The sequence below is a fragment of the Durio zibethinus genome, chromosome 23 (assembly GCF_047325235.1).
Source record: "Durio zibethinus cultivar Kanyao isolate XHJ-2024 chromosome 23, ASM4732523v1, whole genome shotgun sequence".
Classification (NCBI taxonomy): Eukaryota; Viridiplantae; Streptophyta; class Magnoliopsida; order Malvales; family Malvaceae; genus Durio; species Durio zibethinus.
The window spans coordinates 6,643,393-6,667,951 of NC_143184.1; the positions used below are offsets into that span (position 1 = coordinate 6,643,393).

Here is a 24,559-nt window from a genome sequence, read left to right on the forward strand (position 1 = left end):
ATATTAAGTACCATATTGTTAATTATTATCTTATGATATGACAAAAAAAAAGATTGAATTTAGAAATTCTTAATTAAATTCTATTTGGACATTTGAAAAAGGTTTAAAATAATAAAAATGTAAATTGCAACACAACCATGAAAATGGATGCAAAATTTAAATTATGGGAAAAAATGTGACTTTTGTTTTTATTCTTCAAGAAAAAAAGGAAAACATTTCAATTTGATGCCTCTTAGGAGCCCAAAAGAAAAAGAAGGCCCAAAATCTATAATTTAATGGGTTTTAGTAGGCCGCCCAAGAAATTAAAATGACCCGACCCTAATACTTTAACCCCTGAAGGCCTGAACCCAGTTGGCTAACGGATAGCTTAAACCCTACCCGGAGACTGAAAACCCCCACCGATGTTCATTCATAACTCCAAATTTCAAGTTCGGAATTGAAGAGAGAAAGAAAAATTTTCAACTCATTAAACTCCAAAGGAAAATCCCGTTTTAGTTTCCTCCAAGAAAATATCATGGAAATGTCTTTGAGACACCGGAATCTCAGAATAATTTCAAGCTTCTTGCCCCGTTTTTCCTCAGGTCTTTCTTCTTTTTTTTTTTTTTTTTTTTCGCCTTTCCTTGATTCATTATTATTTGCCAATTAATTGTATGTTGATAAAATTTTCTTTCAAATTCAGGCTATCATTATCGACCTTGTAGACAAGTACTCAACTCAGTAGCTTCCTCTTGGAGTCCTTTGCCTCATCAATGCAATGAAATTAACACTAGATTTTCCGAGAGATTTTCTGGTAATTCTTTTTTTTTTCTTGCTATTTATTGAGCCACTTTATTTCTTTATATATTTTTAGCTCTCCTAATTTACCATAGACAGTCTCTTTTAGGCACTCAACAATTTCACAACTCTCTCGGGACCCTCCTTCTGAAACTCATTTAACGTCTTTCATCGAATCTACTTTCGATAAGCTTCGAGGTATTTAAACCCACTATCTTTTTTTTTTCTCTTTGAAATGATGTTAATTATATGATATAATGGGATTCTTAAATTTTCGATTTAGGTCCTCATCATTTCTGGTTGAATAGAGTTGCTGAAAACAAAGATTCTTTGAAGAAGGATGGGACGTTTTTAGTTGTTGCTGGAAGGTTCTTTGAGAATGTGGGATGTGATCCAGTTGTTATATTTGAAAAAGTGAAGTTGCTTCAGCAGAGGTACAGAGATAGTTGATATTTGTTTCTCTAAGCTTATTGAGTATTGGGTTTCTTTTTTCTATGAGAAAAAAGCCATGGTTTTGCTGTTGTAGGTTCTCTTCGCTATGTGTTATTGGTTTCCAGGATTGCAGTTCTATTTGCTCTGCTGATGATCGAAGTCAACTTATTCAATTGATAATGAAAGAATACATTACTTTTCCTATTTTGTTGTCAAACAAGAACTTTTCTCAGGTACAGTTTTGAAATGGATTTATATGAGATTATATGGTTGCAAAGTCATACTTTTCCATGAATGAAATGCTTTCCATAAACTTGTGAGAATTGATGTTTAGGGTTGCTAAATGCAACCCGTTTTTCTCTTCACATCCCAGGTTTTTTTTTTTTTTTTTTTTTATAAATGAAATTTAATTACCTTTTTTCCCAACTTTTCGGATATTATTTTCCGTAAGTTTCATGACTTTCCGAAAAGTCATGTACCTTTTTGAAAATCCATTTTCGGAAAGTCATGTACTTTTTTGAAAATGAATTTCTGAAAAATCATATACCTTTTCTAAAATGCATTTTTGGAAGGTGAGATAATGAAAATTTAAGAAAAATTACAAGAAAAAAAGAAATTTTATTATAAACTTTTATTAATTAATGTAATAAAAAAGTTATTATTAAAAAAAGTTATAAATTTTAAAATTAATAAAAAAAGTTAATTTCACTATTTTGGCCTTAAAGAAAGAATAAAATTTTATGAAACTCTAATTAAACATTTCATTTCTTGATGTTACGAGAGATAATGAAAGAGCTATAAAAGTCTGATCAACATTTAAAAACTGAAACTTCTATAAGTTATACAAGTAATACTACTTAATATTACATAATTTTGTTAAAATTTAATATGCTAATTAGAGAAATCAATTGTGATAAGGAGATAGAGAGATTTTTCCAAAGAGTTTAGTTTAGTTTGAGCTATTATAAAATTTTAATAATCAATATCAAGAAAAAAATATTTATTAAAAAATATGAATTTTAAATTTATAAAAAAAAATCAAAATAGTAAAATTAACTTTTTATTAATTTTAAAATTTATTATTTTTTTATAATAATAACTTTTTTCATTATATTAATTAATAAAAATTTTCTAATAAAATTTTCCTTTTGTAATTTTTCTTAAAATTTCACTATCCTACCTCCCAGATAACTTTCTGAAAATGAATATCCGAAAACTAGTGAGAAAAGTTAATTAAATAATTTCACTTATAAAAAATTTTGAAAAAAATGCTGGGGTGTGAAGAGAAAAAACGGGGTTGCATTTAGCTCCCCTCTTGATGTTTACTTCAAAATCATACTCTCCCAATTAAGTCATTGCATCAAATAAGGTTCCCTTATCAGTGAGCTGTTATTCTTCTGTTTTCTCTAGGCATTCAACATAGCATCAACCTTAGCTTATGAGATACCATTTTCTGCTAACCTCTTCTTTTATGTACTTACACATTATATGTAAAAATTGGTTGTTTATTGGAAAGCAATTGAAATAGGGGGAAAAAAAAAAGAAGGAAAGGAATGTCACAGTAGAGAAAAGCAGTATTCATATCTTCCATTGACAACTCAGTGCAACCTGGAACAAGAAAACGAGTCTAAGCTTTGGCTCTTTTGTCATGATTTATTCTAAACTATGTCATGACTTTTCAGAACTGTAGTATATGGCTGTGTATCAGCTTACTTATTTTTCTGCTGCATTTATGATTTTGAATATGGTTTACAATACATTTACCATGTTTGACAGGTTTTTTCATAAGTATCTGTTCTGTTGTATTTCTCAACATTATATATTTATCAAGAAGATTGACTAAGATTTCTTTTTCCCTTTATGTATTTAGTTGACAGATGAGGCATGCTTCATTTTGTGTAAAGATTTTAAGAATCCTCTAGTTATCCATGAGAAGGACCTGGATCTAGCAATGCTTAACAAAGGTATGTGTTTTTCTCATGTGTAACAACTAACTCTCTTCCCTTTGATGTAGTAGTTTTTACAGTGAGAATGTTTCATCAGAAATGAAACTTTTGCTGCTTTCAGTTTCGGTTACATTTTAGAACAACTGAGATATTACTTCGCAAACTAAATTTACAGCCTTTAGACTCCAAAATTCTTAATATGATTCGGTGAACTTTGAGCTTTCTTAATTTGCACATTGAGGAAATCATTTGAGGGATAACTTATGAATGCAGGCTATCTATTGTAGTTAGGATGGGTTGCCTTCACCTTCAAGATCGTTTCCTAAGAACTGATCGACTGATTATCAGTTTTATTTTGTTGTTTACCAGTTGTTGTATTTACTTGTTCATGTATTTTATTTGAAAAAACCTGTTGAAGTTTTTGTTTCAAGTAATTTGACTTGGATTAGTTGTTTCAACAATTATGATCAACAGAATATGTATCAATCCTAAAGCCTGAAAATGAGATGATGGACCTATAAAATGCATTGTCCTAAATTCTTGTCTTTGTGCCCCCCCCCCCCCCCCCTTCTTTGTTTTCTCCTCTTCTCCTGTATAGCCATTTCTATTCCCTAAACTCCTACTTTTTGACATGCTTTTCCTTTCAACATGGTTATTACCATATTGAACCACTTCTTTTTTATGGCTTTTCTAACCTCTCTTTGAGTTTCATTCCCCTCTCACTGTAATTATCATTTAGATATGAGTATGGTTTTCTGAACTTTGTTTTTACTTTTAGTTATGCAATTGCATGGCATATGCATGTGCACATGTTGGTACATAATTCTCCATGCATGTATGTACACATACTGCTACCTTTCTTGTCTTCTGATTTTGCTGTTTTTTTTGCAGCCATTGAGGAGTTAAGCGTGCAATACCAAGTCAATAATATTGCACTTCATAAGTTGAAAAGTTCCTGGTCAAAAGAAGCTGAGATCATTAAGGAACCCCATTTTTGCACTGCTCTGCAGAATTTACTTCTTTACTTCCCTGGTATAGTTCTTTTATGGCACTATTTCTTGTGATTTTCCTTATAGTACGTCAGCTTTTCAGCAGTGTTATAAGAGGATGAAATGAATTTGACAAATAATGAGATCAAACTCTACTCAATACAGGAACTTTGGTTGATCCAAAACTGAATTATCATCAATCTAGTTAATATAATTTTCTAGAATAATAATGGCTTGTCTTGTTAGTTTAAAGTGATGGGATGAAAATATGAAATGAAAGTACAGCATTCTGAAAGCTCTCATTTTTTATAGCATGTGTCTCTGCGGATGAAAGTGGCGAGCGCCTGTTCCTTTCTGACAGCAATCATCATCGGCTAATTATATTTGATGGCAATGGGAAGATTTTGGACTGTGTAAGTATGGGACTTAAACTAACAAGTTGCAGTGGCTGTTTTAAGAGCATGGATTGGTGGTTATTCTAAACTATGCAATTTTTAACTGATAATTTTTGTATATACTGCAACAAGTAGAAATAGAATGAAGAAAAATCAGGTACCTGCCCAACCTTCCTTTTGTTTTATCACTTTTGCTGTTTGGCAAAATGTAAAAACCATAAAGGTTTCCTTTAGAAAGAAAGAAAGGAAAAAAAAATAAAAGAAAGCAAAAAGTTGAAAAAAAATGTCAAACTGATTCCTTTTATCATTTTTGGCTACTTAACATAAATGAACTATTGCATCATTTCAGCATCAGCAGTTGATTCCTGGTCACCCAATACACAGAACTTTTGAATAATCTCCTATGGATGTCACCTATGATTTGTGCTTTTTGCACTAGTAATAATCATTTATAGCTAGTGATGTGAAATTTTGGGTTCAAAGCTTTCTTATATCCTTGTTACCCATTATTCAAAATTTCCCCTTATCTATAAGCTGAAATAAGGGACAAAACAGTTTAGATTCAAACTTAAATTTTTTATATGTCAGATTGGTTCTTGCCCAGGTTTTGAGGATGGTGAATTTGAATCTGCAAAGCTGCTTCGCCCAGCTGCTTCCTTTTATCATGCCTCTGAAGATTGCCTGTATATTGTAGATTCTGAGGTATGTTTTTAGTGTCTTAACATGCATTCATATTACATCTTAAATATGAGAAAGCAAGGTCTTGGGGTTTAAAAATCTCCATGCTAAGAGAGTGGTTATGATTTTGTAAGAAACAAATTTTCATTTTAATGCTTATTGCAATTCTCTTGATGTATTTAGTTTACATTTTTGTCTGTGAATATGGAATCACTGTTCTCCCAGATATTCCTTTGTTACATTCTTACTTTCAGATAAATATAGATAAAAAAGAAATAATAAATTCTTCCAAATTCAATCCTATAGTTGCTCGGGATTTATTTACTTACCTTCTTTATGTTGGTCAGCTTTCTTGTTATATCATCTTTCAGGCAATATGATATATTAGAATAAGTTTTCATCCTTGTTGGCATTTTGTATAGTAGCATGTCATTGAGATACGCTAGTGGTATTTTAGTTGGGGTTTAATTATTATTTTTTTGGTTTGTCCCTATCTGTTAAGAATCATGCCATCCGGAGAGCGGATTTGGAAAGGAGGGTTTTGGAAACAGTTTATCCAACATCTAGCATCAACAAGAAAAGTACTAGTTTGTGGACCTGGATCAAGACTAAGCTGGGTTTTGTCAGTGACACTGATGTGAAATATGAAGAGCATGGTTCCCAGACACTAATGTGTCCTTGGCACCTGATAAAGTCTGGGGAAAATAGTTTTTTAATTATCAGTCGAAGGTAAATTTTCTAATTATACTTTTATTATAAACATGTTAGGTACTTTCTTCCCAGGGTTCTTACCATACTCCTTAAAGTTTCATGGTCATTGAGTGCGTTGTCGTGCTCAAGTTTTGGCCAAGGTCTCTTGGTAACATACCCTGACTACTTATTGGGAGAATAGTGGAACCTCTGACTTTGTTTAACTAGAAAAAGAATATGAAAGGGCTTAACTTGTTGGACATGGGTGAGGCCTGTTCTCTTTATTTTCTTAATGGCTTTTTTTTTATATATAATTTTTGTTATTTGCTTTATTTGCTGTTTTAACTTCAAGGTAACAAATAAAATCTATCTTCTGATTCCAAGCTAGCAATTTTGACTTGCCAACAGCGATCCCACACCAATCCATGTTTTTAATTTTATTGCAAATGCCTTCAATCATTAGGCTACATAATTGATGCTTATCATTCTACTCCATGGTGGTATACATTTGCAGCTTCAAAACTGTATGGGTTATGGATTTTGCATCGAGAGAGATAAAAGAAGTTGTCAAAGGTTTAAAGTTACTGTTCTTTATGTTGCTTATTTGTTTTATATTTTGTTGGCTGAGTCCGTCTAACATTTCTTATCTGATTTCTATGAAGGATTTCCAAGTACTTTGGAGCTCTGCAGACACTTCATCATGGAAAAAGTATCCCTCTTGAAAAAGATGCCAAATTATCTGTTGCAACAGCAAACTGATACTGACTTATCATCAGAGGGGCTTCCATATGCTAGTCTCATGTCCTGTGTTACAACCTTTCAAAATCATATAATCATGTGTGATGCTGGTACTAAATTTTTGTGGCTGTGTTATGTTTTGCCTCTTTAATCAGATGTATAGTGAGGTTTTCAAGGATTACTCATTTCATAATGTGTATTTCAAGTGGGTCAGGGAATTCTGAAACTAAGTAGAGAGTCTGGAACCGGTTCAAGTTTCAATTTCTCTAATCTCAGGATGCTTGGACTACCCTATTGGCTGTCCTTCCCTCTGGAAAGATTTTATGCTGGGTGAGTATTTTTTTGTCTTTCTAAATTTGAAAGTGTTCTTATTTCAACCCTGAATTCCATTGGTCTTCCTTCCTCTATCCCTTCTATCTTTCAATTCTTTCACACTGCTTTTTTTTCAAATAGATGGATTCATGCCAAGTTATTAATGTCATGCAAGCCCTGCATGATGACAGTATTGTTCTAATTTGTGACAGTTTAAGTGGGAACTTTCTTTCATTCCAACTTCACTGATTTTTTCCCCTTCTTTTCTTGGCTGATTGACAGTGCTGCAGGATTTTCTGTCGGACAAGCTGATCACATTCAACAATTCAGTTTGTTGCCAGGTAGTTTACCGGCTACAATTAATATCTTGTTCTTTGCCTTCATTGCACAAATAATGTTTAGTTGCTATTTCTCTTCCACTGACCTGAGCATTTGGCTCAATGGTTGGTGCATGATCTCCATGCTCTTTGAGTAGGGCTCGAACTTCCCCAAATGAAAAATAATAATAATAAAAATCAATCTGCCTCCATGAGTCGGCGTTCGGTTATGATGTCAATATATAGGCTGACAATATAACTTGGTTTTCGTTCTGTATATTATTTTCCTTTTTGGTGTCTTCCTTTCTAGTAATTGCGTGGGAGATATTATGCATTATTGCATCTCGATTAAGAAATGTTTTTACCCGGTCTAAACTAAGACTGCTTTTTTTCATTTCCATGCTTCTCTTGGTATGTTTCTAAGGTGCTTAGATGTATATGTGCATTTCTTTCTTGTGTCAAATGTTAAGAATTAAGTTAGGCATTGCCACTATATGTCCAGTACTAACTGACGTAACCTATGATCACCTGCCATGCACGTTAAGGGCTTTGGAGTGGCAGATCTCTAACATATGGATGCTAGACATGTTTATTCTTTTACTTTTTCTATGTCAGAATGTGCATGTAGAAGAAATAGTAGCTGTAGATAGTTCAACTTTCTTACCAAATTATGGTTAAATTTGTAGTTTGTATTTTAAGTAAATGAAATCGGAAGCTCACATAATTTACCAAACTTCTGGTAATGGGCGGACCATGCATGGCATGATTTTAATAACATGTCAAAAGTGAATATATGCAAATGTCAGCATATATGGGTGATAGAGTTTTAGTTTTATACAGTTTAAGGTTTTTTAATAGCAAATGTGAGCCATTAAAATAAAACATGATTATTGGAATCTCCTTAAGAAAGTTATTTGAGAATTTTTTTTCTTGACACCTAAGAACTGAAATGATAAATGTAATGGGAAATATCCAGAGTTTGAAATATGCTCGTAATTTAAGAACATGTAACTATTCAACAAACAAATCAAAGTATTTTGTTGTGTCTGATGCAGACATTCAAGCTACCTTTTTTATCATAAATTTTGCAATAGTTTCGTAGCAAAACTGAAAAATAAAAGTGAAGTTAGCTAAATTATCATTCACAGAAATAGGTTCTTGATGCTCAGTGCAACCTGGAAATTGATGTCTCTAACAAGTAGGGTTCACATTTGGTGTCTCTAACAGGTAGGGTTGACATTCGGTTAAGCATAGACATCCCTGCGGACACTGAACTTGTAGAACCTTTGCATGATAGTTGCATATGGTGCCAAGCAAGGGGAGCAGCTACTGAGCTATCTTTCGTGGCGGGTGTGGCAGGATCCTCAGAGATGGTTTCTACCTTGCATTCATGTGATTTCCTTTGGCTAGTTGTGTGATAAATGATAAGGAGCTGTATTTAATTATTGGGTTTCTCAGGTTGGTATTGCGCAAAAGTGGTATGATGAACTGGACAATCTTGCCTTTTCAACACCTGAATCAGAACTGGTAATCGAGGATGATTATGCTACTAAAGATACAAATTCTGAAGATGAGAGAATTCAAATTGATTGTGTTGTTAATACAAGCCCTGGAACAAGTGAGGTATACTTGCTCTCTCTCTCTCTACACTAGTGATTGGTGCAGCTTGCTTCTGTGGCTAGGTTTAGTTTTAAAAGCTAGGTCGAGTCTTAGCATTTAAGTTGCCCTGCAAAGATATGATGACACTGATTTCTTTCATTTCCTTCATCACACAGGTTATAATTTATGCTGCACTGTATGTAAAACTTAAAAGAAATCATGTTTCACAAGATGACAATCAGGAGAAATTTGCTGCAAGGATAGCGGATATTTTAAACCCTGAGAGAATTGATGGGTTTGGTGGCAATTCTTGCATTCAGTTCTTGTTGAAATCTAAAAGAGATTTGAGAGACCTCATTTTCATAAAACCTTTGCATGTGAGAATAAAATTTAATTGTCAAAATCACCCAAAAGCTGATAATTCAAAAGACATCATCTTAACAGACTCCTCCCTTAATATTGATGTATCCCTGAAGGCATGATTACTGCTGCTATGTTAGTCCAAATCTGTCTTATTCTTGTGATTTGATACTGTTGTATTGATATTCCATAATTTGATTTGGAAAATTAATTAATAATCCCTTCCATTTTTTTTCCCATCTTCTGGTATTCCTTATCATCTTTCTCTCTGGAAAATTAAAAGTTGAAAGGTCATGCAAGCAGATGAAGAATGTCTAAAATCATAAAGCACACTGATGAATGATGTAATATGGAACAAAACACAGGTGGTCAAGTGATCCTAAAATTGAGTTCTCGAGGGTTTTTTTTTTTCCTTTTTTTTTACAAAAAAGGCTTTGATAAGGCAAGGGATTGCAACTTGCCAAGTGTTTGAAATTTAAATTCTAGCTTATTAGATTTTTTTTATTAAAGTACGAGTAAATTAATTGTGCTAAGTTTCGAATTCTGATTTATTTTTAATTTGTTACAAACATCTTAAATTCTTGTTATGGAAAAGATCAGGCTATAACAACCCATATATGCTATGATAAGAATTGACCATCTCAAGTATTGTGATAAGAGATTAAAATTGTTGAACAAGCCAGGATGTGCAAACAATGACTGTCACATATTCTTGATGTAAATAACTCAAAATGAATTCGGATTCTCCATTTCATCTATTATGTCTTGTTCTTCATCTGATTCACACGTGAAGAAGAAAGCAACAGTAAAATTGGAATCTTAAAACCATATGCTCTGCAAGAAAACAAAAAGCACCAACCAAATAGGTGTTTCGTTGGCCACCCAAGCAGTCACGGGAAAGGAGAATTCTAAAGAAGTATAGGTAAGAAATGCTTGTCAAAGTAACAGCCAAATTAGTCCTTCATTCCATTTTATTAGCTGAGACAAAGAACAGGTTTTCAGTGATTAATAGCTCACGAGATTTATAGTTATCTGCACCAAATATTGCAGAACCAGTGTAAGCATGGCAGTGGCCCAGACTAAAAAGGTTAACTGATGTTCAACCTGAAATTTAGTTCGGTCTAAAGTATAATCATTTTTAAAATATGATATTCAACGAATTTGAGATTTAAATCTTAACATTTGTAACTCTTTCTCTTATCTCAAACTGCGCCTCTTTTATATAAAAAAGAGTTAATTCATGTTAAAAGTTGTATTCTCTACCACTTCTTTCAAATCTACACCAGACATAATCATGAAGGAATAAGAAGGGACTCTTTAATTCCTTAGTTGGCCCTTTTTTTCTGTTTCAGTTACACCACCCATCAACCATTCATGGATCTCTCTTATCAAATAAAGCTTTGTTACCCTGACCAACTCAATTATGTCCTTTAGTGAGCATGCATCCTCTATAAAAAACCAACTAGCCATGCACCTCCTTTTGTCAAAATCCAACGGCAACCCCTTTACAAGAACTTAGTATTCAATACCCTTTTGGTGCTTTAAGTCAGCAAAATGCCTCACCAGGGAAGATGCAGTGCAAACCCAGTTTTAGTTCTTGCCTGCACCCTTATTTTGCTCTTAGTTCAATTTGAGATCACTCAAGCCGAAACTTTTACGGTTGGTGAAACTTCAGGCTGGAGTTTCAACGTTCAAAGCTGGGCAAAGGGGAAAAAGTTCAAGGCTGGGGATACTCTTGGTATCAAATATCGAATATCCACCTCTGCACATATAATTTTTTCTTATCTAAGTTAAACAGCAGTTGTTTCAATTTTAATTTAACATATATATTAATCAATTAACTCGTTTAATGCTTGATGCAGTGTTCAATTATGATCCATCTTTGCACAATGTTGCAGTTGTTGATGTCGATGGCTACAATAATTGTTCTGCTTCTCCTAGCTCCGAGGTTTACAGCAGTGGAAATGATGCAATCAAACTATCAAAAGGACGAAACTACTTCATTTGCAGCATCCCTGGCCATTGCGATGGGGGCTTGAAGATTGCCGTTGATGCTTCATGAGTGCAAAAGAAAAAAAAATGTGGCTTTCATGAAACATTTTTCAACCTTAATCTACTTCAAAGGGAATGGTGTGATCTTGAAAAAATTGTTGGTGTTCATTAATAAGAGATCGTTCTTTGTTTTTCTCTCTTCTTTTTCAGCCCTCCTTAATACTACTACTGCAGAAGCAAACATATATTTATAAAATCCAAAATTTAATGCAATTGATTCGAATAATCACTTTTTAAGAGTTGATATCTAAGTTGGGATTCAAGTCCAGCACATGTAATCCATTCTTTTATCTCCAGACTACATGCTCCTATTTTTATAGAGTCCTACATGTATAATCTCTCTTCTTCATTAGATGCCTTTGAATAACTTTAATATATACAGGCATTGAGGTATTGGTGAGCTTTGACAGATAAACAATTTGATAAAACCTGAAGAGAAGCATTCTTGCCCATGGTGGTTTTCTGGTTCAAGAAAAATAAGATGTGTTTTTGGTGTCTCTCACTTCATTTTGTCAGGCACTTTCCTTCAATAAAGGCAAATTTCACGATGATGAAATTTTTAATGGACAATGTAGCTAATGGGTGAATCTATGCCGTCTCAAATCACGTGCATTTTTTTTTATAATTTATCCAAATTTACTAACTTGGAACCACTTTAATACGTTTGCATACGAAATGATTAAGAAAGAAAATTCACTATTAATTGGTTTGAGTATATAAATAATTTCCAAGATTTTGGGACAATAAGGTGAGATGCCACAATCACAGCATATAGAAAATTTTGATTTTTTTATTATTAATGAATTGAAAAGGCACATATCCCTTATCCAACATTTAATTATTTTTGTAATCAAAACAATGAAAACAACAATTATTTAGGGGGGAAATGTATAAACAGACATACATCATGCATGCATGTTCTGTAAGAAACATGGTTTGTCATCTTTTCCCTTGGAAGTACATGAATATTTTAATTATAATCTTTTTTTCCTTAAAATTAATATCTTTGTGCAAGATACTAATGGAACCAACCATTAAAAATAAATAAATAAATAAATAAACTATCAAAATGGCAATGGAATCCCAAATAACTGAAGGCGCGTTATGCTTACAACCTCCAAAACTGAGTTGGCCCCAAAATCATGAATCCTAACGCGAATAGCATGCCAGCCACTCTGTTTTGCTTTAAGGATGATCCTGACATCTATTTTCATCTCTTTTTTTTTTTTTTTTACCTTTGAATGTTGATGTTAATCCTAATGCATTCAACGGTAGTAAGATTGGAAAACGAAATTACAAATATACAATCTCCATAAAAACAAAAGGATCCCACATTTCTCTCCATTATCCACGGATTTTTCCTCCCTAAAAAAGAACAACCCTTTTTTTCGTTTTATTTCTAACCAACAATAACTATATACTAAACACGTTTTCTTCTTTTTGTTTCAATTATAAGGTGAATATTTCTTTTGATCACCTTAGTGTTCCATGGAGTTTTTATGATCTGGGATTTCTCCCTGGAACCTCCTATAGTTTGTTACCAGTCCAGGTGTTGAGGTAGTTTTTTTTTTTTTTTTTGCTTATTTATTATTGATTTTATTTGTTAGGAGCTGGCATACGGTGAAGATAAAATACAGGAAGTTCTTTGGATTGCCTCCCCCAATTTCATTTGCTTGGTTTGGATCATTTAAGTTTGAGATAGCTTTATACCCTAGAAAGGAGAAAAGATATATATAAAAAAAAAAAAAAAGTTTTACCGAAGGAGTTACTGGATTTGAAATCCTGAGAAATGAGTTGTTTTTCATGTTTTTCTTCCCATGAGAAGAAGGCATCTAAAAGGCTAAATAGTTCCAGCAGAAAGGCTCAGACTTCTAATGACCCTGCTCCAAGTGAAGCTATTCTTCCCCAGCAACGGCCCGGTAATGTTACATTCTCCTCCCTTTGAATGTACACTATATATGGATGGCATTAGTTTTGTTGCTTCAACATTCTTCTAAGGTTTCCTTTTCTAGTTTTTTCTTGTATTTTAAGGTTTAGCCTGGAGCAAGGAATTTCATTTTCCATGTATTCTTTGAAATTTTGAACCCAAGTTGGTGCAACAAGTTATGCAATATTGTTAACTTGCCATGCATAATCATAAAGCATGCAATTTCCTTTTTGTTTTTCGTATTTCTCCAACTCATACAATAACGAACCAAAAATTTGAATATATATATATATATATATATATTCTTTCTTTCAACAGAGAATATTCCTAAACCAAAGCCCTCAGCACCTGAACCAACGAAGAATGCTGATGGCCCTAGAGACAGCGGTAACAACAACATTGCAGCACAAACTTTCACCTTCCGTGAATTGGCTACAGCAACCAAGAATTTTAGACAAGAATGTTTGATAGGGGAAGGCGGATTTGGGCGTGTTTACAAGGGAAAACTTGATAAAACCGGCCAGGTAAAAGATTCTGCTTCATGACATGACAACTATAATATACACTCATGTTTTCTGAAAGGAATTTGTGTAATCATTTTAGGTTGTAGCCGTAAAGCAGCTTGATAGAAATGGATTGCAAGGAAACAGAGAATTTCTTGTTGAGGTGTTGATGCTAAGCCTCTTGCACCATCCAAACCTAGTCAATCTTATCGGATATTGTGCTGATGGAGATCAGAGACTTCTGGTTTATGAATACATGCCATTGGGATCTCTAGAGGACCATCTACTTGGTACTTTCTTTTTTTGCTTTTCATTTCTTTTTTGTTAGATTAATGAACCCATAAATGACATAGGAAATATTTATATATGTTAAAAGGAAGGCCTGCATTTAATTATTAAAAAATTATAAATGACGATTGAATTTTTTATTATTATGAATTATGTTTCAAATTTCAGATCTTACACCGGAACAAAAGCCATTGGATTGGTATGCCAGAATGAAAATAGCATTAGGTGCTGCTAAAGGGTTAGAATATTTGCATGATAAGGCCAATCCCCCTGTCATCTATCGCGATTTGAAGTCCTCAAACATATTGCTGGATAAAGAGTTCAATGCAAAACTCTCGGATTTCGGGTTAGCCAAGCTAGGACCTGTTGGGGACAAGACACATGTATCTTCCAGGGTCATGGGAACATATGGATACTGTGCCCCGGAGTATCAAAGAACAGGGCAGCTAACAGTGAAATCAGATGTTTACAGTTTCGGTGTCGTTTTGTTGGAGTTAATCACTGGAAGGAGAGCCATTGACACCGCAAGACCAAACGATGAACAAAATCTAGTCGCATGGGTTTGTCACTTTTTCCAAGCTCGTTCCTTCTGTTTCTTTTGTTTTCTGCTACGAATTTATTATCATAACTTTTAGAGGTGATAAAAGTTGATGTTTTTCATTCTAACCTAATCTTTCACCATTTTGCCAGGCTGAACCATTTTTCAAGGAACCAAGTAGGTTCCCACAACTCGCTGATCCACTTCTTAACGGAGATTTCCCTATAAGAGGCTTGCATCAAGCAATTGCAGTTGCGGTTATGTGCTTGCAAGAGGAAGCAGCCGTACGTCCCTTGATAACCGATGTGGTCACTGCTCTGAGTTTCCTTGGAAATGGTCCAGATGCAAACACTGCTGCTTCTTCTTTGCCTTCTGGGGAATCTGACAAGAAACCATCATTTGCAAACGGAGAAAATTACGATGAAGATACCAAGGCAGAACGAGAACGAGCTGTAGCAGAAGCCATAGAATGGGGTTCAACTACAAGGCACACTCAATCACAAACTCATAGCGCTATGTTGTAGAAATTCGACTTAACATAAACGCGATGTTTGCCTGATCCGTTATATAAATCTCTCCCTACGGTTCATGTAATTCCTCTATAAAACCATTTCTTATTCTCATCTACCCTGTAAGAATGGTGTTGAATTGTGAACAAAATATTGAGTTAATGCGAACGAGGATTAACATATATACCCATGAAAACAAGAACGTGAATGAGATTTTCCATCTATTGTTTTATGTTATGGTTGTTGTACTATCAATTAATAGCTATGCCGACAAAATGTTGCCTCTTCTTATTATCAGTCCAAGTGATTTGTTGTATGAGAAAATATTTTTCCTTTTAAGAGTTGCTTTCAGCCAATTAAAGCTACAGTCAATACTATACATGATCTGATCTTCAGGAAGAACTTGCAGGTGATGATGAATATCTTCATTAGTTGCCACCATTGATAAATACTAAATCTTAGTATTTAGGATCATTGAATGTAAGATTAAAAAAAAACACGATAAATACTTTATTGATGTGGTTACTAGTAAAAATTACAATCATAAAGAAATATGTTTCAATATATATATATATATATATATATTAAATAATGATCAATAAATAATTATAAAATTAGATTAAATTCACATGTGATGAGATTTAAACTTAAAATTTAAAATTTTTCAACTTTCTCTTTATCATTGTAACAAAACTTAATTGATAAAAAAAAACTTAAAATAATTCAAATTTTCTCAAATATCCATCTAATTTACTAGTAATTAAATTACCAAGTCCTTTAAAGAAAACATGCGTTGCACACCCAAAAAAAAAAAACTACATTATGAAAAACTTGTTTTTGATAATATTTATTTATTTGAAATTGAAAATTAAAACTGAAATCATAATAATTAAATGAAATAATTGAATTTTTAAAAATAAATAACTAAATGAAGCGAGAATATCGGTAGCGTTGAAAATCTTTTTCCTATTTTATTATTATTTATTCCTACCAGACATTGGACCGTTGTTTCCTAGAAAGCACGAACCAACCAAAGAGATATCAAGATAGCAAAAAAGGACAAAAATCTGGATTGGGCCAGAAAGAGCTAATAAACTGGGCCAGAAGATACCGGTTTGGCCCTTGACAAACATTTTTCTCTCAACTGAACTTGAATGTAGCTCAGAACCGGAACGAAACTAGGAAGAAAATCCCGTCAGATAGCGACAATATCGAGATAAAAGCAATCAATTTCAAGTCGATTCTCAGGGTCAGGTAAATTATTGATGCGAAGTATTATTTTTTATGATTATCATATTTTCGCACTTTAAAGTTTTTCTTTTTTTTAATTGATTATATTTGATGTAGTTCTAATCTGTGTTTCTAATTTGCTGGCATAATAGGATAATAACTCACCCTGATTTGATGAACTTGCAAATGGATTTTATATAAAATCTCTATTAGTTTGGTTTTTATAATCTAATCTTAGAATTCATTCTTTTACAATCTTTCAACTGCTTGCTTTTTTTCTTTTTTTTTTTTTCTAGGCAGGCTCTTGATGTGAATTATGAGATTGATATTTGGATATTCCATTTATAAGAGTTAATTTTGGTAATTGGTATGCAACGTTTTGATCTTTCTGGAAAGATTGCGACTTTGGGAGCTAGTTTGATTCATTAATGGCTTCAAAAGAAATGACAAGTAAACTCTGGAGATGGGGTTTAGGTTTGCTATACATATTTGCTGTTGCGGCTATCTGGATAGCTGCTAGTTTTGTGGTACAGTCTGTGGTTGATGCAGGTGTTTCACCATTTCTTATAACATACATTTGTAATTCGTTATTCGTTGTTTATATTCCCTTGGTTGAAATCGGGCGGTATCTAGAAGATAATTATGGAAGTTTAATGTTCTGGAGAAATAAAAAGAGCAGTCCTTTACAAGAGTTGGGAGAATCAGAGAAAGCTATCCTTCTTGGAGAGGGTGTTTTAGATGCAAAAGCTGATAGATCAAATCAATTCTCCCTTGCGGAAGAGGGTGAAATTAGTCATGAGAAAGGGGATAGTTCACAGTTGGTCTCCTATGAGCTTACTAGGACTTTGTCCAGTCAAAGTGAAGTTGCTCACATGGACTTAGATGCAAAGGGGCGATGGACACGCACCAGAGTAGCTAAAGTTAGCCTTTTGATATGCCCATTTTGGTTTCTGGCTCAGCTGACTTTTAATCTCTCATTGAAGTATACTACTGTTACGGTAAGCATAATGCATTTTTGCTGTGATTGCATTAGTTCAGGTTTTCCACCTTTTTCATTGATTACTTACTTTCCTTTCATTTCTGCCAGTCTAACACCATCCTAAGCAGTGCCTCCAGCCTTTTCACATTTTTGGTCTCTTTAGCATTCTTGGGTGAGAAGTTCACTTGGGTAAAGCTTGTCAGTGTCATTCTTTGCATGGCAGGAACTATTATTGTCAGCTTGGGTGACTCAAGCAACTCCAAGAATTTAAGTGTAATTGCTTCAAACCCAGTTCTCGGAGACATTTTGGCTCTTCTCTCAGCTGCTCTGTATGCTGTATATGTTACACTTATCCGTAAAAAGTTGCCTGATGATGATGAAAAGAGTGGTCGTGCCAGCATGGCACAATTCTTGGGATTTCTAGGGCTTTTCAACCTATTTATATTCCTTCCTTTTGCTCTTGTACTCAATGTCACCAAACTAGAGTCTTTCAACACACTATCTTGGAAGCAGTTTGGCCTGATTATGGGAAAAGGTTTGGATTGAATTCATTCAATTTTATTTTTAACTTTCAGTTGCTTTCTTGTCTTGAAATCATGAGATTATTGGATTTATCTACCTAATATGTTAAGCCTTAAAAGAAGAAAGGTGCATGATTTAATGTATCAGCATATATAAGAATGCAATCCACTCTTATGAATGCTGATGCCTTATCAATTGTGTGCACTAGTGATGCCCAATTCCAATGTAATAGGAATCATCAGTGGTGTAGAAACCATGATGATTCTAATCTGCACTTATCGGTCATCATCGTTCCTTTTGAGAACCTTTTTATGGATTTGGCCCTTCCAAATTGCTCCTTTAAAATTGAGCTGATGGGTCCTGGGGCATTTATTCCATGAAAATATGTGCGTTACTGGCACAACTGTTTGGAAATGTGGTTGGAGATGAAACCTTTTATGCAATCAAATGTATAACCAGCAACATGATTGTTTAGAATCTATGCATAATTATCTTCCTTTCTAATATGGTGATGGTAGCTTCAATTGTTTATGCTGTTATTTTGTGCCTGAGGAGTCTTCATTGTTAGTGGCAGAGTGATGCTAACAGCCCCAAAATCATGTAAAAAGCATGTTCACCCTCTAAATTGCGGATCAATAATATGTGAGATAGGAATTTTGTCTAAGTCCATTCTGAAATGAGTCGGCTAATCTCTAACCAAGGGAAATAAGTACAATTGTTGCTTTAAGTTTTTAATCATTTAAAATAAGTATAATTGGGAAGAGATTTGTAAAGTCAGTTGTATGCCGTAGTAAAACTTTTTAATAATGTTGTGAACTTTACCATAGTATTTGTGACTGCACATCATAGGAATCTGCAGATGTTGCACCCAACAGCATTTATGCATATAGATATAAGATGCTGTTTGTTGCATTGGAGTCATACCATTTCATTTTCTTGATGGAGAAAGAAGTTAAACATTAAGTGCTTATGATTTCATCTATGGAATATTCATTCTCGAGTATTTCATTTTGTTAAACGAAGAAGAAAAAGAGAGTGATAGAATTTACCTTTTATGAGCATTGTCATGTATAAGGAGAAATTGTGGTATCACTTTGGAGGAACTATAGCATCTTGCTACCTTTTGAAGGTTTTTTTGTTATTCTTTTATGGTTAAAACAAATGAGTGAATAGAATTTCTTTCATAAGGAAGAGTTATATAACAATGTCATCAACTAGATGTCGCCATCTTGTACAGTGAACACTACTTCATACAATGCTTTCTCCAGGCAGATGAACTGTCTTTGCACTACGAGCTTTAGCTTATTGTTTCTCTTTACTTTGACACCACTTCTCTGCCTTATTTTTTGTTCCTCCATCATATATAGGTTTGTTGGACAATGTGCTGAGTGATTATTTATGGGCAAAAGCTGTTCTTCTCACCACAACAACAGTAGCAACAGCTGGTCTTACTATTCAAGTGCCATTGGCAGCAGTAGTCGATACACTAATTGGCAAAGCTCCTCATCTCATGGATTATCTTGGAGCTATTGCTGTGATGATTGGTTTTGCAGGCATCAATATCCCTTCTGATATTTTTGGCAGATCTAAAGAAGCTACTCTTGAATTAGAAAATGAAAATGTTAGTTCAACTAATCAAGAGCATACCTCATCAACTAGCCAAGAAACAGTTGTCACTAACTAACATGTTGCTGTTGCTGCTGTAAATTACCACATACCAGCCATTTCTAGTTAAGGTAATTCTTTTGAACATATATATGACTATGAATTAAGGGCATTTAAGATTTGGGACCTCCCTTGAACCTACATTTTTTTTTTTGGTGCTTTATATATTCTATAAAAAAAAAGTTTAGATTTTCAAGATATATGCATTTGCACATTATTGTCTCCTTTTTTTCTTGTTTTGTAATGAAAAGTTTAAGGTAAGGGGAGACTTCTGCAGTCCAAGGCCGAGATATACTGCAGGCTTCAGAGAAGACTTATATTAATTAGATTTACAGGTAACCCATTAAAAGAGATTATTGGCAACAGGAATTCAACTTGAATTTTACAAACAAAGTATTCGATATTTACCAACTTGACCAACTTCCAGTAGCACATTATTTTTCTATTTCAATACGCTGATATTGGCAGCCAAGTTTGGTGTCAAATAGTCACAAAGTCCAACTTCTCACAAATTACGTGAAAATGGAGAAACATAAATCCATGGATATTTATTTTTTATGAATATTCAACCACCGAACAGTGGATCACTTTATTGTTTCTCTTATTTCCATGGATATATAACAACTTGTGCATCTACGAAGTATTTTCTACGAGCAATGGTTGTCCGCTAAAGCAAAAACTTATTGTTGTCTTTTCTCTCTCCCTCCATCAGGGTCGTCACGAAGATGATGAAGAATGAGTACTTAAGAATTAGTCCTTGCGCAGTTGCTGTACAGCATTAACGTATAAAATCAAAATCAAGAGTAGTGCATCCATTTCCAGCACATTCGAATACATACGTGCACTGTATTTATTCAACCCTGTTCCATCCAAGTTGATTTTGGTTTGCAAGGCTTTTACATGTAGTACATAAAAAATATAGTGGAAACTGCAAACAATGCTATGTCTTTGAGACCTTCCAACAATTTGAATTAGCTAATTTCAAATAAATGATTTCAATTTTTTTTTTCAATGGGTGTCCAGGTCCAAATTTTCCAGTGTACAAGCAGGATCTGTAAAAATCATTTTTTTTTCTTTCCCCTGTTTCTAACCCTGTGGCATGGCAACATTCGAGTGTCCGTATTTCTGCATCACTTTCCTAGTTGCCAGTGCAGCTGCCTCACTAGCACGCAATGTTCCAGTAGCCATGATTGCCGCAAATTCACGGTTTATCTCTTCTTGGACCTTGGCTCGAGCATTCCCAAGAGGGTCTGCTGCAGCTCCGTTGGTTGATTTTTCCTGTGCTCCTGTTGGTTTGACAGGTGGCATTTTCTTTTCTGATGTCTTTACCTCCAAAGTGTTTGTTTGCTTCCCAGCCGTCACCTTATTGTCAACCTCTTTCCGCTGTGCGCTATCAGAGAACCTATTCAAACTGACAGTTGAGGAATGTGAAGGCTGAGCAGATACAGAAGGCCTGAATTGGGGAACTTGAGGAACAGCACCAGCCTTCAAAGTTGTCTCCAAATTCTGTATCATGGGCACTGTAAAAAGCATAAACAAACTTCTGATATCAGTACCACATATTTAAAGTTCATACTTCAAAAGGTTTGAAAAGAAAATAAAAAACCTATAGAAACATAGATATGTTCCACTTTTCTTGCAAATAGTGTGGTTAACTTGAATAGTAGCTCCTAAAACTTTGAACGAACCAGCAAATCACTGAAGAGGCAAAATGTTTAAGAAGCTAACCATTTGATCAAAACAAGAAAAATGAAACCAGGGAAAAAAAAAAGTGCTTTTCCCCTTTTTGTATGGAGCACATTCATCAAGGATAAAATTTTATTTCATCAATCATGCCTTTTAAGTGTTATTCGTGCAACTTGAGAAGAAAGTTTCTTTTGAGGAAATCATGAATCATTATGTTGGATGGAAGGGATTAGTTAAGCCAATCCCACATTAGAAAAGGTACCAACCAACAATAATACACTATAATTAACATGAAAAAAGGTTAAAAAGGCTGTCCCTATAGCATATCTGTCTCAGGACTTCATGAAAGAAGTAAAGAAATACAATGAATGACGTAAAATTTGAGGGCAGATAAAAACTTACTTAAAAGTGCACCCATTGGACTGCTCATAACTTCATTCGGAAGCTGCAAAATATAGTCTGGAATGTTAGAACCAACTAGAAATTGGGCAACCTCACTGCTGAAGTTGTTGCAATTGTGGGTGAGCAAATTGTAGGTCTCGGCTGTGTAACGGGGACTAATCTCCTGCAAATACATCTCAAACACATCTTTAGGCACATGAGTGATGCCTAAATCGATCACTCTAATTGGTTTCCCATATGGTGTCACTCCAACAGAAGCATGTTGAATTCCTCCACCAAAGTAGTATTCATTACCATAAACCACGACTCCAGTGTGCCTAACAAGCAAACATTCAATAAATCAAGTAATGCAACTTCAATTAAAGAAAAGTGAGCGATGGAAGTGGGGAGCTAGAAGATTTCTTGTGAGAAAGAGAAGTACAACAACTTCAATTAAAGAAAAGTGAGGGGAAGGGGTATAGACAACCACTGACACAAAGTTTCAAGCCTGGCTTAAGTTAACGTACCACAAGTGGGAAAAACCTCCAAAAAAAAAAAAAAAAAACCTGAAAAACCTAAAAAAATTCCCAACATAACCCAGCATCGAAATGAAAGATACAACAGATTACAAGACAAAATCAGATGAAGCTGACCTAGTGCCCGACACAAAAAGATAATAAAAGTGGGAAAACCAAAACAACCTACCAACTCCAAAAAATAATGAAAAGAAATCTCAGCCAAAATTTGAGAATATGTTTCGTCCTGCGTTAGCAATTGCTAGTTTATAATAGATGCTTCTAAACATTACCTGCTGTTGTGTCGCTAAAAAAAAAAATATAAATGCCTTAATCTTCTGGTTGAGGCTCAAACAGTTTATTCACTAACTCCTTTAATTTGTAGTTATTCACTCCTTTAACCATATTAAAGTGGTTATATGTGTCTATAATATGTTTGTAGTGTACAGTTCATTGCTATAAATCAAAACTTTTGTGGATAAAGACACAACAACTTTCCTATGTGTCAGTCTTTATTCATGCACAACAAGTTTGATGAGGCCTTGACAGAAAGTGGATTATCTAATGGAGTGAGCAAAGACAGATTTGTCATGGTTCGGTTCTGTCAGTCAGAAGGCCTGCTCTCTGCTTTAGTCAATCAATGCAGAGGTACCTTTCTTCGCTTAGTAGCACAATTCTTGCAATAGGGGTTAGCTAAGATATAAGATGTGTGACAAACATAATTAAGAAATAGTTAGACTTCAACAAAAATCTCACGTTCAGATGCTACTATCTTTCACCCTCAAACTAAATACTTACCATATTCCATCAATAACCTTCCCTAAGAAGGTCATTGAAAGCTGCCGAGCTAGTCCTTGGCTCAAGTCGTACACATTCAATGTAACCTTGTGACCCTCCTGTCAGATATCCATAGTCATTATTAGTTCATATATAGTCTTTGATAAAACCTTTATTGACACAAATAAAATCCTTGTAAAGCATTCTAGAAACAGGTGCGGATAGGCAAAGAAATATTACAGAGCAAAGGAAAGAATCAAGCAGAAGTTGAAATATAAGAGAAGAATTTGATACCTCAGCCATCCCTGCAGTTCAATATAAAAGCTCTTGCAAGAAAAAAAAAATAGCAACCTCTAATGCAACCAACGAAGATGACCTGTCCGAACAGATCAATGAGATCAATTTTTCCAAAGCAATTCACCTATAATTCATTTTACTACAATCTTACAATTGTTAGATCACAACAAAAAATTATGTAGGAGTCCACCACTTATAAGTGCAGACTCCATACTAAAACCTACACAATTATGAATTGCGAATGATTAATTATAGTACAGTAATTGCAGGTGATACATGCTGTCGAATGTTACAAGAAAATTTTCCCACTAAACACTACTTATTGTATCAAACGAAAGAAAAATATTTTTCTAAGGCCTTCCATATATAAATAACTTAAATGCCTCTTTAACCAGATTTCAACACATTCATTCGCGTTAGGCAATGGCGAATATCCAATATTTATTTTAGAAAAAATTCAAATTTTTACACCTAAAATAGCTAATTACCCAAGTAATCACACATCCTAAATTAAAATCCCTAGCTTTTCACCCAAGATAATTCATTGAATTGACATTTCTCAATTCCTCCTGACCTCCCTCATTGCAGGTAACGAAATTAAAATTTTACCTCTCCATTGCAAAACAAGATATCTAAAGCGCAACATAATCGAATCCAACAAAACCAAAAATATATAATCAAAAATCTTCACATTTGAACCAAAAACACAAATATTAAAGTGAATAAGGAATTTAAATTTCAAAAATTTGTCTGGGAAATAAACTGTACGGTGGGGGAGAAACAAACCTGAGAGTAATGAGCGGAACCGCAAAAGTTTTGATCCTTTTTTTTTTGGCTCGTTGCGTGAAATCGAAAACTGGATGAAATAAAAGGGCAAGAGCTGCTTTTATAGTAGGACGATTGGGTTGTTCGGTTTCGAGTGGGGCCCAAATTCTCTACGACGGCATTTGTCTCGGTGTTTGGATTGGTGGTCTTCTACGACCTTCTAGAACTTCCTATCCACTCTGTTCTGACACGTGTTGTTTAGTATTTTAGTGACGTTGACGCCGTACTTGGCAAAGAAAACGCGGCTCTTGCGTGAGGTGTCCACGCTGTGTACAGCTCGCGATCAAGTTTGCAATTAGTAAGCAAAGTTGCTTTCTTTTTCATACTTTTATTGAAGACGCAAATTCAATTATTATGTTTCCAAATTTTTTAATTTCATTTACTACAAATTTAGCCAAATTTGAAAAAAAGGTTAAAATAATAAATAGATTGAAATAGCAATTCTTAATATTAACAAATATAAACAAATAATAAGGATGAAAATTTTTGAAATCCAACCTAAATAATGTGTCACCTTCACTTTAATACATCATTGAGGAAGTAAATTATAAACTACTAAAATAATAATTTTTAATTGTCACAAGTTACAACTCATAGTTTCTTATTCATGAAAGTATACGTGGAATGCTTAATTT

General features: G+C 34.1%; 5 protein-coding genes across 11 annotated transcripts; 4 read left to right on the forward strand and 1 right to left on the reverse strand.

Moving 5' to 3' along the window:
- The first annotated feature begins 343 nt into the window (after positions 1-343).
- Positions 344-9,469, forward strand: EMB1974 (NHL domain-containing protein). Of its 4 annotated transcripts, none has more exons than XR_016332543.1 (17): positions 344-581; positions 680-790; positions 874-972; positions 1,058-1,208; positions 1,301-1,439; positions 3,077-3,170; positions 4,044-4,184; positions 4,454-4,554; positions 5,125-5,238; positions 5,717-5,943; positions 6,419-6,477; positions 6,567-6,752; positions 6,849-6,972; positions 7,237-7,295; positions 8,499-8,655; positions 8,730-8,894; positions 9,047-9,186. XR_016332543.1 is itself a non-coding variant. In XM_022915694.2 (17 exons), the coding sequence occupies exons 1-17, from the start codon at positions 515-517 to the stop codon at positions 9,350-9,352; spliced, it is 2,289 nt and encodes a 762-aa protein (XP_022771429.2). In that variant the 5' UTR covers positions 344-514; the 3' UTR covers positions 9,353-9,469. The 4 variants fall into 4 exon arrangements, 3 of the variants coding, with proteins under 3 accessions (XP_022771429.2, XP_022771432.2, XP_022771430.2); XM_022915694.2 differs by having other exon boundaries at positions 8,499-8,644; positions 9,047-9,469; XM_022915695.2 differs by having other exon boundaries at positions 439-581; positions 870-972; positions 8,499-8,644; positions 9,047-9,469.
- Positions 9,470-10,633: 1,164 nt separating this feature from the next.
- On the forward strand, positions 10,634-11,415 carry LOC111313472 (basic blue protein-like). 2 transcript variants are annotated; one of them, XM_022914154.2, is made up of 2 exons: positions 10,634-10,968; positions 11,093-11,415. In XM_022914154.2, the coding sequence occupies exons 1-2, from the start codon at positions 10,785-10,787 to the stop codon at positions 11,290-11,292; spliced, it is 384 nt and encodes a 127-aa protein (XP_022769889.2). In that variant the 5' UTR covers positions 10,634-10,784; the 3' UTR covers positions 11,293-11,415. The 2 variants fall into 2 exon arrangements, with proteins under 2 accessions (XP_022769889.2, XP_089608635.1); XM_089752509.1 differs by having other exon boundaries at positions 11,129-11,415.
- Positions 11,416-12,729: 1,314 nt separating this feature from the next.
- On the forward strand, positions 12,730-15,236 carry LOC111313473 (Protein kinase superfamily protein). Its single transcript, XM_022914155.2, has 5 exons — positions 12,730-13,201; positions 13,528-13,733; positions 13,813-14,002; positions 14,169-14,560; positions 14,691-15,236. The coding sequence occupies exons 1-5, from the start codon at positions 13,072-13,074 to the stop codon at positions 15,060-15,062; spliced, it is 1,290 nt and encodes a 429-aa protein (XP_022769890.2). The 5' UTR covers positions 12,730-13,071; the 3' UTR covers positions 15,063-15,236.
- A 905-nt stretch (positions 15,237-16,141) lies between these two features.
- Positions 16,142-20,455, forward strand: LOC111314390 (EamA-like transporter family). 3 transcript variants are annotated; one of them, XR_016332315.1, is made up of 5 exons: positions 16,142-16,301; positions 16,574-17,275; positions 17,365-17,791; positions 19,146-19,514; positions 20,156-20,455. XR_016332315.1 is itself a non-coding variant. In XM_022915698.2 (4 exons), exons 2-4 carry the CDS (start codon positions 16,706-16,708, stop codon positions 19,460-19,462), a joined length of 1,314 nt encoding a protein of 437 aa, XP_022771433.1. In that variant the 5' UTR covers positions 16,142-16,301; positions 16,574-16,705; the 3' UTR covers positions 19,463-19,643. The 3 variants fall into 3 exon arrangements, 2 of the variants coding, with proteins under 2 accessions (XP_022771433.1, XP_022771434.1); XM_022915698.2 differs by lacking the exon at positions 20,156-20,455 and having other exon boundaries at positions 19,146-19,643; XM_022915699.2 differs by lacking the exon at positions 20,156-20,455 and having other exon boundaries at positions 16,151-16,301; positions 16,578-17,275; positions 19,146-19,643.
- LOC111314391 (PPPDE putative thiol peptidase family protein) lies at positions 20,228-23,957 on the reverse strand. Its single transcript, XM_022915702.2, has 5 exons — positions 23,886-23,957; positions 23,097-23,178; positions 22,824-22,921; positions 21,532-21,848; positions 20,228-20,963 (listed from the first exon to the last, which is right to left on the reverse strand). The coding sequence occupies exons 2-5, from the start codon at positions 23,103-23,105 to the stop codon at positions 20,530-20,532; spliced, it is 858 nt and encodes a 285-aa protein (XP_022771437.1). The 5' UTR covers positions 23,106-23,178; positions 23,886-23,957; the 3' UTR covers positions 20,228-20,529.
- Positions 23,958-24,559: the final 602 nt, after the last annotated feature.

Bases quoted from the DNA above. Each gene is read 5' to 3' on its own strand.
- LOC111313473 (XM_022914155.2), top strand. From the start codon at position 13,072: ATGAGTTGTTTTTCATGTTTTTCTTCCCATGAGAAGAAGGCATCTAAA. The intron at 13,734-13,812 runs GTAAAAGATTCT...TAATCATTTTAG, and splicing joins AACTTGATAAAACCGGCCAG to GTTGTAGCCGTAAAGCAGCT. The intron at 14,561-14,690 runs GTTTGTCACTTT...CCATTTTGCCAG, and splicing joins AACAAAATCTAGTCGCATGG to GCTGAACCATTTTTCAAGGA.
- LOC111313472 (XM_022914154.2), top strand. From the start codon at position 10,785: ATGCCTCACCAGGGAAGATGCAGTGCAAACCCAGTTTTAGTTCTTGCC. The intron at 10,969-11,092 runs GTATCAAATATC...TGCTTGATGCAG, and splicing joins CAAGGCTGGGGATACTCTTG to TGTTCAATTATGATCCATCT.
- LOC111314391 (XM_022915702.2), bottom strand. The intron at 21,849-22,823 runs GTAAGTATTTAG...TTTGCTTGTTAG, and splicing joins AAGGTTATTGATGGAATATG to GCACACTGGAGTCGTGGTTT. The intron at 20,964-21,531 runs GTAAGTTTTTAT...TGCTTTTTACAG, and splicing joins TCCAATGGGTGCACTTTTAA to TGCCCATGATACAGAATTTG.
- EMB1974 (XM_022915694.2), top strand. From the start codon at position 515: ATGGAAATGTCTTTGAGACACCGGAATCTCAGAATAATTTCAAGCTTC. The intron at 4,555-5,124 runs GTAAGTATGGGA...TTTATATGTCAG, and splicing joins ATGGGAAGATTTTGGACTGT to ATTGGTTCTTGCCCAGGTTT. The intron at 7,296-8,498 runs GTAGTTTACCGG...TGTCTCTAACAG, and splicing joins ACAATTCAGTTTGTTGCCAG to GTAGGGTTGACATTCGGTTA.
- LOC111314390 (XM_022915698.2), top strand. From the start codon at position 16,706: ATGGCTTCAAAAGAAATGACAAGTAAACTCTGGAGATGGGGTTTAGGT. The intron at 17,276-17,364 runs GTAAGCATAATG...CATTTCTGCCAG, and splicing joins TGAAGTATACTACTGTTACG to TCTAACACCATCCTAAGCAG. The intron at 17,792-19,145 runs GTTTGGATTGAA...CATCATATATAG, and splicing joins TGGCCTGATTATGGGAAAAG to GTTTGTTGGACAATGTGCTG.